The sequence below is a fragment of the Eriocheir sinensis genome, chromosome 29, assembly GCF_024679095.1.
Source record: "Eriocheir sinensis breed Jianghai 21 chromosome 29, ASM2467909v1, whole genome shotgun sequence".
Lineage (NCBI taxonomy): Eukaryota > Metazoa > Arthropoda > Malacostraca > Decapoda > Varunidae > Eriocheir > Eriocheir sinensis.
Genome location: NC_066537.1, coordinates 1,362,266 through 1,376,125, shown reverse-complemented (window position 1 = coordinate 1,376,125; position 13,860 = coordinate 1,362,266). Strand labels below are relative to the sequence as shown.

At 42.4% G+C, this 13,860-nt stretch overlaps 1 protein-coding gene across 1 annotated transcript in view; it reads left to right on the top strand.

Annotated features, from left to right (window-relative positions):
* The window catches only part of LOC127004766 (leucine-rich PPR motif-containing protein, mitochondrial-like), a 115,469-nt gene that overhangs the window by 70,771 nt on the left and 30,838 nt on the right, over positions 1-13,860 (top strand). The window contains exons 10-11 of the mRNA XM_050872873.1: positions 4,182-4,310; positions 11,620-11,783. Of these exons, the coding sequence (XP_050728830.1) occupies positions 4,182-4,310; positions 11,620-11,783 (293 nt within the window). The remainder of the gene's footprint in view (positions 1-4,181; positions 4,311-11,619; positions 11,784-13,860) is intronic.

Here is a 13,860-nt window from a genome sequence, read left to right as displayed (position 1 = left end):
CACCCTACCTTGGTCTGGGCCCAAGAGACCTGGAGTCCCAGGGGTTTCATCTCTTTTTGAAATGCCTCGATAGCTGTCACCAAAACCACAAGTGACTCTGCAATGATGATCATCACCAACTCCATCAACAATATAATGACTTGTCCTGCCGAGTGAGCGAGAATGACATGGCCCCCACGACCAGCGAGAACATCCCTTGACCAGACGTCTTAATAAACTTGGGCCGTGACAGGAGCAAGAGCGTCCCTTGACTCAAGTGTGACTGTTTCCATGGGGTGAATAGGGTCTAAGGAAGCGAGTAGATACAACACCTCACCCTCAGTATGCTCATTCATTTATGCCCCGACCCTGCTCTCTCTCTCTCTCTCTCTCTCTCTCTCTCTCTCTCTCTCTCTCTCTCTCTCTCTCTCTCTCTCTCTCTCTCTCTCTCTCTCTCTCTCTCTCTCTCTCTCTCTCTCCCTCTCTCTCTCTCTCTCTCTCTCTCTCTCTCTCTCTCTCTCTCTCTCTCTCTCTCTCTCTCTCTCTCTCTCTCTCTCTCTCTCTCTCTCTCTCTCTCTCTCTCTCTCTCTCTCTCTCTCTCTCTCTCTCTCTCTCTCTCTCTCTCTCTTTATTTTATTTAAACACATGTTTAGTACATTAGTACATTCTGAAGCTAAAGTTCCCCAGTCAGGAGCTATTATTTAGACGGGGCTATGCTATCTCTATATTTAATACATTATTTTTATTTTTATATTTTTTATTTATTTTTATATTTATTTTCACGCTTTTCGGTGGAGGTGTGGGTGTATGTAGCCACCTGTGGGGCATACTTAGTCTCTGCTGAGTAGACAGTTGTGTCACGTCCACATCAGCAGTGAGGTTCCACCACACCACCGCTGCGATGGAGAAGGCACGTTGGTGGGTGCTGAAGCACTTCCAGGAGGGAGGCGTTGCTCAGCACCGTTCTCGTGCTACGCTCAGGCCTCCTCCAGGTAGCCCTCAGGTCCGTCAGGTGAGGCACTTAGCCCACTTGTGCCTTGTGTAGCACCGTCAGGGCAGCGACTCAGCGGCGGTGCTCCAGGCTGTCCAGCTGGTTCGTGGCTGCTCCTGCCTGTCCCTCGTGTGGTTGTTGTTGTTGTTGCTGCTGCCGTTGTCGCCGTCGTTGTTCCTCCCACTGGTTCGGTCGGTGGTGCTGGGTGCCGCTGATGAGGCATCCTGCCCTCCTCTGCACCTTGTCCAGCAGTTTGAGGTGGCAACAGGCACTGGCCATCCAGGTGAGCAGTGCATACTCCATCACTGGATGGACTTGTGCCTTGTAGAGGGTGTTCAGGCCTTCAGTGTCAAGGAGATTCTTCATGTGGCGCAGGAGGGTCATCTTCTGGGAGGCTTTATGCGCCACCCTTTCAAGGTGACGGTCGAAGCGCAGCTGAGAGTCCACCTCTACACCTAGGATATCGACGCTGGCCTGCAGAGAGATGGTGTCATTCCCGAATTTCAGCCTGCCGTGGAGTTGCCTCGCATCCTCCCGAGAGCGTGATATTACCATGGCCTGGGTTTTGTCAGGGGCAAACTTGACTTGCCACCTCTTTCCCCAGGCAATTATGTCTGCCAACTCTCTGTTAACGGACTCAATCACGTCCTGGGCTTCCTCCCTCTTGTATGTTCTGGAAAGGGTGCAGTCGTTGGCGTAGGCGCTTGCTGCCGGGATGGTTTGCAGAAGGTTGTTCAAGTATATGTTCCACAGAATAGGGCCAAAGACGGACCCCTGTGGAATGGAGGCCTCCACCGGGAAGCTGGTCGAGGTGCTAACGTTGACTGCTACGCGGAGGCTCCTGCCTGACAGGTAGTTAGAAAGCAGGTGCAGCAGGTCCCCCGTGATGCCTAGTTGCTGCAGCTTTGCTGTCAGACACCAGTGCCAAACGAAGTCAAACGCACCAGCTATGTCCAGGGCAATTACAAGAGAGGGGTGGCCATTATCAAGAGCATCATGCCAGGACTTTGAGAGGAGGGGGAGGAGGAGGTCAGAGGTTGAGCGGCCCTTCCGAAAGCCAAACTGCTTTTGTGACTGCAGGTGGTTCTCTCTCTCTCTCTCTCTCGTTTCTCTATACACCGTGTCTCTGATTACCCACCAGATGATGTAGTGACTTGGGGTTTGTGGCAGGTTGAAGAGGAATGATGGATAAAGGAAATGCCCATAAATTTGAAGCTATTGGCTTAGGCAGAGCTGTGAAATTGATAATGGAAAGAGAGCAATTTTTTAGAAAATGTCAGAACATCCCCGCCCCTTAGGGGTTAACCAATGTGGGACAGGTAGAGGGGATTTCCGCTTGTTCGGGGAGCCACATGGTGCGGGAATTCCTACCATTTGCTGTCCTGCCAAAGTTTGTATCTCATGGTGTAATTATTGTGTCTGATGGCTGATGGCAGTCTTTGTCCTATGTTTCACCCTAGTTCCCACTGCCTCCCAGTGCACAGCTGACCACAGGGATGGAAAGACACATTGAGAATGATGTCTGCATGCGTGGAGGAAGGGAGTGAGCCTGTGGGCCCCTGTACCTGTCTCTGCTCCTTTTATCAGGGAGTGCACTAAGCCTCCGAGTAAGAGAATTTTGTTTATGAAAGCATTTCTTGTGCATATGAAGGAAAGAAAGTTTTTATATTTTTATATAGTCTGCCTTCAAGCGTAATGTATACCCTAACATTTACGCATAACTATCTTTTGTTCATGAAAGCTTTTGTTGTACAGTATCCTCTCCAGTTCTGCGCTATCCGAGTTTCACGATCCTTGAGTTTAGCGCTTAGTCCTAAATTCTTACCATCACGACTTTCGTGCATTACCGCCACGAGTTTCACGTTGCTTTGACTTGTACGGGTCATGTCTATCTACCGTACCTACCGTCAGTGTCACGCGTGCTGCCTTAAAAGGCAGTGTCCAACCATTGGGGCTTTGGGCAACCGCGGTTGCCCATATGCCCAACCGGGAGCGAGTTGTTGGTTGTCCTTTTGAATGGAAAATGGTTGTGAGTACGAGTGTGGGTACGTGGGTACTGAACGGCTGCATGTAAACAAACAGACGACGGCAGTGTCTGAGGAGTGAGGAGCAGTGGAAGATGGCCCACCAAGAGACTCGTAAAATGGACTGGCAGAGCTGCTTTGCTTACTACTTGATTAACAAGATAAGAGAACACCCCGTGTTGGAGAACCACAGGCCAAAAAATTTTTCTCGAGTCTATGAAAATTGTAGATCTCCCGGTGTTGTTCTCCTCTTCTTCTTCTTCTTCTTTTGACCTGTAATGCATGGCAGCGACAGTGAAAAGTAACAGTGGGTTTTGTAAGGGTTATCTCTAGCAGCTACAAGCATGCATAGAATATAGCCTAACTTTTTTGTAGTAATAGTAATAGTGCTTATGAAAGATTATGCGGTGCATATAATTATGCATGTACTAAAAGCAGAAAAGACTGTTTTGCCATGTGTTGTTATTATATAAGCTACAATGTGTAGCATTTGTAATTATAGAACTATGAAAATTATTACGTACATCATATGTATTGTTCAGATGTGTACCATTGCACCTTGGAATAGGCACTATGGTGAGTGAAAAATCGCAAACTGCACAGTATGGAACTTCAATAGTAAAAATTTTATAATATGTATATTCAATTATATTTCAATATGATCTTTTATATAAACTTTTTTTATACATGTTTGACTGTGCATAACTGAAAAGGTATATAAAATGTGTGGATTTGGAGGGAGTACTGTTGGTCCATACATTTTTTGCCAACCCTGCGTCACTGATTACAGGTCCACCATGGACACCAGCGCTGGATCTTGATAGGGATGCCTACTTTACCCCATTTAACACCTCAGTAGGGTATGATAATAATTTGGTGAATTTGAGTCCCCTTGCAGTTGGTGGCATATTTTGTGTAGTGCAGCAAAGAATTAAACTTTTCTGTAGTAGTAGTAGTAGAAGTAACCTCATAGAAAAAAAGGATCTGTGTAAAAGTTGTTTTGCTAAATTTGACCTGAAAAATGTGTTTAAAATTTGGACTTTACATGAGTATGTAGGGTACTTGAGGAAGGTCATTTCCTATTTTCTTGTAAATTATACATTATATCATAATCAATATCAGCTTTCATTTATTAAGCCTCAAAGAGTAATTTTGTTATTCTAATATTGCTAATTTATTTATTTCAGTGTCCAGGTACAGAGTGAGGGTAAAGACATCTCTTCGGAAGGACCTTGCAGACTGCTATGTTAGGTCTGGAGAGGCTTCTGCAGTTGTGGCTGTATTGGGCCAGATTCTAAACCACCCTCAAGACTCTGGTAGGTTGATGGTCTTCTGCAAATAAATGAAGATTTGTGGCATGTATCATCATCATCATTACCAGCCTTTATTAGTTCACTTCAGAACAAAGTACATTCACAGCATTTTTTCACCTCACTCTTGTTTGTGTAAGTGTACTTTATCCTGCTTTGGCAGTGGTTCAGACTTTATCTCCACCGGATTCTCCATCTGTGTTCTAGAATTCCTAGGATTCCATTCTGCTTTGCTTGTGCATATAATAGTTTTATGCATGATGTGATCTCCCCAAGCCCATTTGTTTTATTGATTTTTGTTATATATTCAACTTTTTCCTATTGCCTAATCCATAATGCTCGCTTCCCATCTCCTCATGCTATACCTAGCATCTATCTCCATTCTGCTTCATACATGTAAACTGTGCTTGTGGATTTTTTTGAGTCACCAAGTTTCTAATGAATGTTAGGAACACCATGTGTAGAAATCTCACTGTTTACTAAGTTCTTCACAGTGTTTTCTACTATTGAGTTTTGATTTGTTTAATTTTCAAGACATGAGATTTCTACTCCTTTTGTGTTTTCCTACTGTGCAAGGTCACCATGTCTGACCAAAGTTGTCCACTTTGCTTGGTTCTGTGTGACTTTTTCCTTCAGGCCCTTTTCCTTGAGATCATCTTCAGTGGAATACCCTTATCCACTTTTCTGGTCTTTTCCTTTTACCTAGCATTGTTTTACTGCATGTTGTTAATGGCAGTTCAGATGACGTGATGTCATTGAAGGGGCTGCCGGGCAATAGTAAATGCTCTAATGCCTTAGCAAGAGCTCATGAAGGAAGATCGCGGTGTAAACAAAGCAGTCTTCCCTCAGGCACCAGTTCATCTGAGTGGGAGGCAGGAAAGCCGTGGTGGGCCGGGGAGAGGTTGCCAGATGCACGAAAATACATTGGCATGTCATTATTTTATCATATTTATTGAAAATATTGTAACAAAATGATTCCTGCCACCCGCACTCGAACTGACCTCCCACGCCTGCTGTTAGGCATTTAACTCCTCCAGGACCGGCAGCGGTGGTAATCTTGGTGCTGCCATGACCGGCCCTCCAGCGCTGAACACCAAAAATATCCCCTATTCACACTCTTTACTCTTAACCTACAATAGACGAGCAAATGAAACAGACTTTGTACTCACTATTAAGTCTCCCTCTTTCTAATGATGCCATCCAGAAGTCTCTACATGCTGTGGTTATGGAGAGACAGTGAGTTGAAGAGGAGAGAATTCTGGCGGGAACGGCCACGCGTCTGTTTTGGCTGCATGGCCATGGCTAAAACGGGTGCCCCGAGCTCTATTTACGCAAGCTAGTCTATAATATACCGTATTTGACGGCATATAAGACACATGGGCTTATAAGACGCACCCACAATTTCGGCAGGCACTTGAAAAAAAATATAATAAACGGGTTTGAACCATGAAAATCAGGTGAAGATTTTTCGCCCGACATTTGCAGCCCTCCCCTTTATCATGTCATTAGTAGAGTTTTACATGTATTCGGATCCTTATCAAATCCCAATACTTCACATTTAAAACCCTTAATATTTGTTGGAACCTACCAGAACTGGTCATTCTCATAGACTCGAGGGTACTGCTTTGAGATACAAAAAACATGGCGGGGACAGCAACATTCAGAGGGGTAACAAGCATATAGTTTGTGTATCATATTTCTTTATTATTATTCTGCATCATAAGTCTAGTTGTTGTAATGTTCTAGTAAATTTTTAAAACATAAGGAAGTGTGAAATTTGAAACTTGAATGTGCTTCAGTGTTTGTTGAACATGTATATAAAGTAAGAATGTTAAAAGATAAGTGCAAAATGGAGAAACAGGCACTTGTAGATATCAAATAATAACCTATCTTTTTAATATCTCGTCAGTATTATCCTTATATTCAGTGATGGGATTCAGCCGGTTCGCACCGGTTCTCAAGAACCTGTTCTTTTTTTGGAATTTCTTTAATCCTGAGAACCGGTTGTTACTGTTAGCTTAAATCAGGGGTTCTCAATTTTTCCCCCATGAACACCTTTTACTCTTAACATTTTGGTAAACCCCTCATAGATCTGTTACTGGCTTTTGATAGTCAAAAACACGACTAAAACCTCTGTAATCGACATTTTCCGCCTTTCAGAAAAAAAAAAAACTTGTCTTCCCTGCATATGCGCTTTAGTTTGGGGGCGTTGTAAAAAAAAACGGTGAAGTATGAAATATTTTGGTGAAGATTTCATACTTAGATCAGTTCCATGCAGCAGTGCTTTTTTTAAGAAGTGACTGTTTAAAGTGTTAATGGTGATAGAAAGAATAACTGAATAGTTTTCAGGTTTGTAAGTTTTCTAAATACAGATAATGATGAATATCACTGATCTCTGCACCTTGGTTGGGAATAAGGTTTTCTGTTATCGTGCCCAGCTATGCTAAAACCAGATTTGATGTCAGGTGGAGCCAAACACGGGTTCAAGACGAGTGTGGCATCACTGATTCCAATGAGATCGAGCATCATTACAAAGGCTACACCGACAGCAACCACTGCCAGCTGGTTTTGTTTACTTGAATTACTTCCCCCTCACGGCAACCAGCTGTCATCCGCCTTATCTGTGTCTTCCTGAAGAAGACAGGCCAGCTGTCATGCCTGTGATAACCTCACAGTACTTCCCCAGGGCTCATAATTATCTTCAGATCTTTGTGGCCCTGACAACAAGAACAACAACAACAACATTTCTGCAGACACCACATAAGGAATGGTGATTTTAAATAAGTCAAGATCACGTTGATAACCATTTGAATCTATAAATATGCCATAAATAGGCATAGGGCTGAGACACAAAATAAGCCCAGTAGACTTTTGATGCATTCTGATCAACCGTATAGTTATTGACAACATTGTCGTGCTGATGGAGGGGGTCAAATAGAACAAAAAGCGAAAGAGGCAAGGCTGGCATGATGAAAACAAAATATTTATTGAAAGTAGAATGTGCATGTATTCAACCATATATTATGATAATAGTGTTAAAAGATTTTTGAAGCACAGAAAATAAATATTTTATAATTGCAAACAGCGGTTATAAAAATGTTAGCACAACATTATCACAACTGGTAATAGTCTAATGGATAACATTTGCAACTATCCAATCATTTTAATAGTTATCAAGCATATACTGTCTGCTCAATATTAATTATGCTTTAACCATTATTTGGGCTTTTTTTTTAAAGTTGGGAAAATAACTAAAATCAGTAATTTCACTTGCTAGACTAGCATGTGGCAACCCAAAGGTCAATCTTTGCACTTATATCAGGCCAACCAGCATGGTTTGCTTCTTGAGACTGTGATAGTGAGGGAACCTGTTGTTAGCGAGTCCTGGAGTGAGAGAACCTGTTCTTAAAAAAATTGAATCCCACCACCAATCAAAGTTAAACTGTTATATGAAGGTCTGTCTTACCTCATTGATCCCTGTCTACTAAGGAAACGTAATGTGTCTTGCGCGTGTTGACAGGTTTGGTGTACAACCGTCCACTAGTTTGTTTAGGTACAATCACTAAGTCACTTAATTTTCTTCCTGACTGGTGTCATTTTATATGAAGTGGTAAGTACTACTGTTATACATTGTTACTTTAAAAGAGAGTTGCCGTTATTGCTGTAAAAGCGATCGCCACCTTCTTTACGTTTGCGGAGAGGTTTGTAGTTTAATTTAACCCCTCCAAACCTCAAAAGTTTTTCTCGGGAGATCCCCCATAATGCAAAAGTTATCAAAAAATACACTCTGAAACTGAGAAAAATTCATAAAAGATGTTTTATAGAAAATATTCAGGCGCACCCTGCTGAGAAATTCGTTTCTTTCTAGGTTATCGCATTTGGCTGGAATTTCATGATTCCCGAAAAATTCCAACTTTTTACTTTTCCTATGTACAGAAAAAATTATTGATGAAAAGTTGCTAATTTTATCACAGTGGACTCTGAAAAATATAGTTTATAATCTTTGACCTGGAAATTTACTGCCTACTGAGAGCCAAAGTTGTGGTGAAACTCAATAAATAATTTTGGTAATTTTTTGTAGTTTTTTCATTCTGGAATGAATCTCATTGAATAAAAGTTGTAGAAAATCATCTATAAAACTCAACTGTGAAATAAGATTGTGATTTGGACTGACCGTTTGGCCAGAATTCCATAATTCCCAAAAATTCAAAGTTTATACTGGTGCGATGTACAGGAAAATTTATGGAAGAAAAGTTGCTCATTTTATCATGATGGAGTCTGAAAAATATAGTTTATAATCTATGGCTTGGAAATTTACTTCCTACAGAGAACCAAAGTTGCAGTGAAAAAAAAAAATTAGTTTTTCATTCTGGAATGAATTTTGTTGAATAAAAGTTGTAGAAAATCATCTGTATAACTCAACTGTGAAATCAGATTATGATTTAGACTGACCGTTTGGCTGGAATTCCATGATTCCCCAAAAATCTCAACTTCCACTTCCCACTCCTGTGAACAAGATATTGGTTCATCTAGAAGATCAGGTATATCAGTGGAGGTGTCATGACTACGGTCAGCACACACACAACGAGCAGAAACTAAAGGAAGACCACCGAAACAGATCGGCTGAGGGAACATAATCGCTTTGCAGACGCTTTGATGCGTAGGCAGGAACTGTAGACTATTTTTAGCATGGAGTCGTCTAAGGGGCAAAAGAGGTGCCAGTTAGTAACCTAGCATTAACATATACATAGTTACGCACGCCATTCAATTTTCAGAAATCTCGCTCCGGCGCTAACGTCATGCTTGTCTGTCGCCCACGTCAGAAAAAATTATATGATGCCAGTAGCAGCGTCGTCGTTAACGGGTTAAGTGCCATTGCTGCACTAAAACTTCACTAGCCAGTGACCCAGAGCTGAACCTTGACCTTATAAGACGCAGGGTGATTTTCAGGGACATTTTTTTGGGGAAAAAAAGTGCGTCTTATAAGCCGTCAAATATGGTAAGCTCCCTCCACGCAATAAAGCCCCTTTTGTGTGTGGTTAGCGGGAGGGTAATACACGTGGCGTTCAGGTCTGAGGGCAGGAGGGTGTGAGCAGGAAATAGGACACATCAGAATCAGTGTCACTGCTTTCTGCCATGATAAGAGCAGAGCAGAGACTGACAGAGTAGCCAAACTAAATCTTGGGCAGAGTTCCCAATCAGTGAAATACAAAAACTAGTGAAATGTGGCTAAATTTGGAGTAAAAACAGCAAGGCTGTTATAACTGCCTCCGGTCCTCACCCTTTAAAGTGGCTATAGCTGCCTCCAGTTCTTTAGGGGTTAAACTCAGGTTTGGTGGGGCATTTAGATTTGTGGGAAAAAATAAAGCTGCCATTTGATAGCTTGTGCATTGACGGTCTGTTTTGTTTTTTTTTTTGCCTTTTTGCTTGGGTAGGCTACTTCCCGGTGGATCCTGATGGTCGGTCCAAGGCTTCATTCCGGTGGGTCCTGATGGTCGGCCCAGCCCGTTCTGGCGCAGGCGAGTGTTTATAGTGGCGCCATCTTGCTAGAGTATTTAACTTATTTTCGATATTTTCTAATAGTTTCTTAAAAGAGGGAGGCGGATCCTCCCTTTAACCCTTGTCTTACGGGTGGCTGAATTAATTTCTGTTTTGTGCTCCGAGTAAAAATTGCAAATCTTGAAAATGCCTGAAGATTTATTTATTTATTTATTTATTTTATTTATTTTTTTTTTTTTTAATAATCCATTTCTCTTTGTAATTCTGAGTACAATGATGTGCTATTCAACACGATATGACCTCTGAGAGCAAAGTTATTGCGTATAAAAAATTCATCCCCAAGCGTGTGACGTAACCGTGCCGTACAGCCTGTGTGGATGATTTCTGCGCCAGAGTCCGCGCATCGAGATATGCCGCACAACTTCATATCTGCCTGCCATCCCACACCATCATTAAAATGCAAAAGGCATTAATCGTGTGTCTAACAGTGACGTGCATTGTAGGGTCTCCCTCCCTCCTGTGGGGGTTGACAGTTTGTATGACCTTGAAAAATTTAGCCTGATATTTCACCTACATCCTTGTTTCTACCCTTTTTTGCTGGATACATAGTGTTTGGAAAACATACAGGTGGTAAAATAATGCCAGGAATCTCTGATCTTTGCATTACTGGGCACAGTAATAAGGAAATTTGCAAGCTTGAAAGACTGAAGCTTAGAACAGTGAGAAACTTGTTCAACTGATTTAAGGCTGGCAGAGAGGGGACGGTCACGCTCCTTGAGAAACAACCAGGTAAACCAGAATATTTTTTCATAGAAGCAGGAACGTGTTAAGATGATTGCTTGACGTCACTCCTCGCCTTAAAACCAGGAAATTGAAAGAACAATCCCACACTCTTCTTGGTGATGTGTCGCTGCGTACAGTGCAAGAAACTCTGCATCGTGACCTAGGCTGCAGGTGTTATTTTGCGCAGAAGCCACTAATTAATGACTTCCAAAGAAAGAGGAGGCTTCATTTTGTCCAGTGGCTCCCCCAAAGAAAAGAAAATGTATAATGGTTGATTTGAAGCAAAAAAAGGAAATTATTGAAATCCTGGAGGAAGGAGAGCCATACAGCTTTGATGGAGGTGTATAATGTTGGCTGTAGCACTCTCTATGACATCAATGCTCAGGCTTAGGAGCTCTTTCTTTTAAGTGAGTCCAGCAAGGCCATGAAAAATATGCCACACACTACAGGGGCCAAAAATGGAGATGTTGGATCAGGCATTACATGAGGGATTTTGTCTGCAAAGGTCTGAAGGTGCTACTCTCTGGCCCACTCCTGCTTGGAAAGGCACATGAAATACAAGACTAATTGAACATTGAAACAGAGTGTGTGTTCCCTCATGGATGGTTAGATCGGGTTAAACCAAGCGTGGGATAAGTAAACTAGGTGTTTCTGGTGAGCAGGGGAGATTGAGATGCATTTCTGAGAGTATATTACCCATGCAAACTTGTTTGGTTGAATTAAATTACATGCAGAACTTTGGATTTATAATATACCTCACGTATTTGCAATTTCTGCTTATCCAGCACCTCTGATTCCCTTTGGTTGCTTGATACAAGAAGTTTTACTGCAGTTACAAAACTATTTTCAGGTCTTTTTAATTTGTACCTTTCTTTATAGATGCAGCCTAATTAGAGAGCTGCTACTTCATATGCAACTTTTGTAGACTTGAAATACCTAGCTACTTAACTTTTTTTAAAGTAAAGAATATCAGATTTGGAACCTATGTAGTAGAATTGTAATGTCACTAATACATTTTTTGTTATTTCAACAGTTAACACCGAGAGAGAAGATGCTGCAACCCAGAAAGATGCCGATGAGGATGGTGCCAGGGAGGAGCAGCAACAGCCACAGGACATTGCAGCCATGTTCCTTCTTGATGTGGCTTTCATAAGTCAGAGAAGTAACAGGCCAGAGAAGCTCTGGGAAGTTTTGCAGGTATTGCAACATTATCAATACTGTTATAAGACTGTGAATATTAGCATTCCCATGTCATTAGTAGTCCACTGCAGAACAAAAGTCTTTCCCAGCATCCTCTACCTCTCTGTCTTATTTTACTGTGCTCCATCCTTTTTATTTCTATTTTTTTTATTATTATTATTATTATTATTATTATTACAGAAAAGGAGACAGTTCAAGGGCGTGAACAAAAAAAAAGAAAAAAAAAGCCTGTTACTTATTGCTCCTGAATAGAGTACAGAGGAGTGGCCAAAAAGAGAGGTCAATTTCGGGAGGAGAGGTGTCCTGATACCCTTCTCTTGAAAAAGTTCAAGTCGTAGGCAGGAGGAAATACAGATGAAGGAAGATTGTTCCAGTGTTTCCCAGCGTGAGGGATGAAAGAGTGAAGATGCTGGTTAACTCTTGCATAAGGGGTTTGGACAGTATAGGGATGAGCATGAGTAGAAAGTCGTGTGTGGCGAGGCTGCAGGAGGGGGGGAGGCATGCGGTTAGCAAGTTCAGAAGAGCAGTCAGCGTGGAAATATCTATGGAAGATAGAAAGAGAGGATACATCACGACGGAATTTAAGAGGTAGAAGACTATCAGTAAGAGGAGGAGAGTTGATGAGATGAAGAGCCTTAGACTCCACTCTGTCCAAGAGAGCTGTGTGAGTGGAGACCCCCCACACATGAGATTCATACTCCATACGAGGGCAGACAAGGCCCCTGTATATGGATAGCAACTGTACGGGGGAGAAGAACTGGCAGAGAAGTACAGAACGCCCAACCTCGAGGAAGCTGATTTAGTGAGAGAGGAGATGTGAAGTTTCCAGTTAAGATTTTGAGTTAAGGATAGACCGAGGATGTTAGTGTTGAAGAGGGTGACAGCTGATTGTTGTCGAAGAATAGGGCATAGGTGTTTGGAAGATTGTGATGAGTTGATAGGTGGAGAAATTGAGGCATTGAAGGACACAAGGTTCCTTCTACCTCAATCGGAAATGATCGCAAGGTCTGAGGTTAAGCGTTCTGCAGCCTCCAGTCTGGAGTCATATACTCCTGTTGTGATGGTCTTCTATTGAAAGAAGTTGAATAATGCAGAGTGGAATCGTCGGCATATGAGTGGACAGGACAGTTTGTTATGGAAAGAAGATCATTGATGAATAACAGGAAGAGAGTGGGTGATAGGACAGAGCCCTGTGGAACACCACTGTTAATAGGTTTAGGGAAAGAAGTAAAGTGATGGTTTGTGAGTGAAGTAGAAGTGAGGTTGTAGATTTTGTATGCCCATATAGAGTGGGAATTGAATGTGAAAAAGAATGCAAAATAATTTTGAATGGTGAAGAAATGGAGGAAGTTAATGGATCAGTTATGTGTAAGCATGGTGGTATGGAGGGAGATATAAGAGAAAGGGCATTGCAAGGAAGAAGGGTGGTAGGGTCTTTGGGACGAATCATGAATGGCAGAAGTGTGAGCATGGAGGTAAAGAGGGATTTGAGAAATACAATAATAGTACCAACCCTCACATATGCAAGTGAAACGTGGGCCTGGAATGAAAGTCAGAGGTCTAGAGTGCAGGCAGTGGAAATGAGTTATTTGAGGAGTGCTTGTGGTGTGAGTAGAATGGATGGAATGAGTAATGAAAGTGTGTACGAGCATTTTGGAAGGTGTCACAGGGGTGAAGGGAAGAAGTGTGGAGTGGTGGAAGAAGTGAAGCGACAGACTTTAAAGTGGTTTGGCCACATGGAGCGAATGGAGGAGAGTAAGATGACCAGAAGGGTCTATGTGAGTGAGATAGAGGGAGGGAATGCTAGAGGACGACCTCCAGTGAAATGGAGGGATAGGGTGCAAGAGTATGTTAGGGAGAGGGGGAAAGATCTTTGAGAAACTTTGAGCAGGCAAGGAGGGAGTGTCTGGATAGAGAAAGTTGGAAGCTCTTCTGCCATGGCCATCCCCTGGTGGGAGCTCCTAGGAGCAGGCGTCGATGAAATGATGAATGATGATGAAGAACAGTGACCGTCTAGCACCGAAGAGATAGAACAACCGGAAAGGAAACTGGAGATAAAGGAACAGAGAGAGGG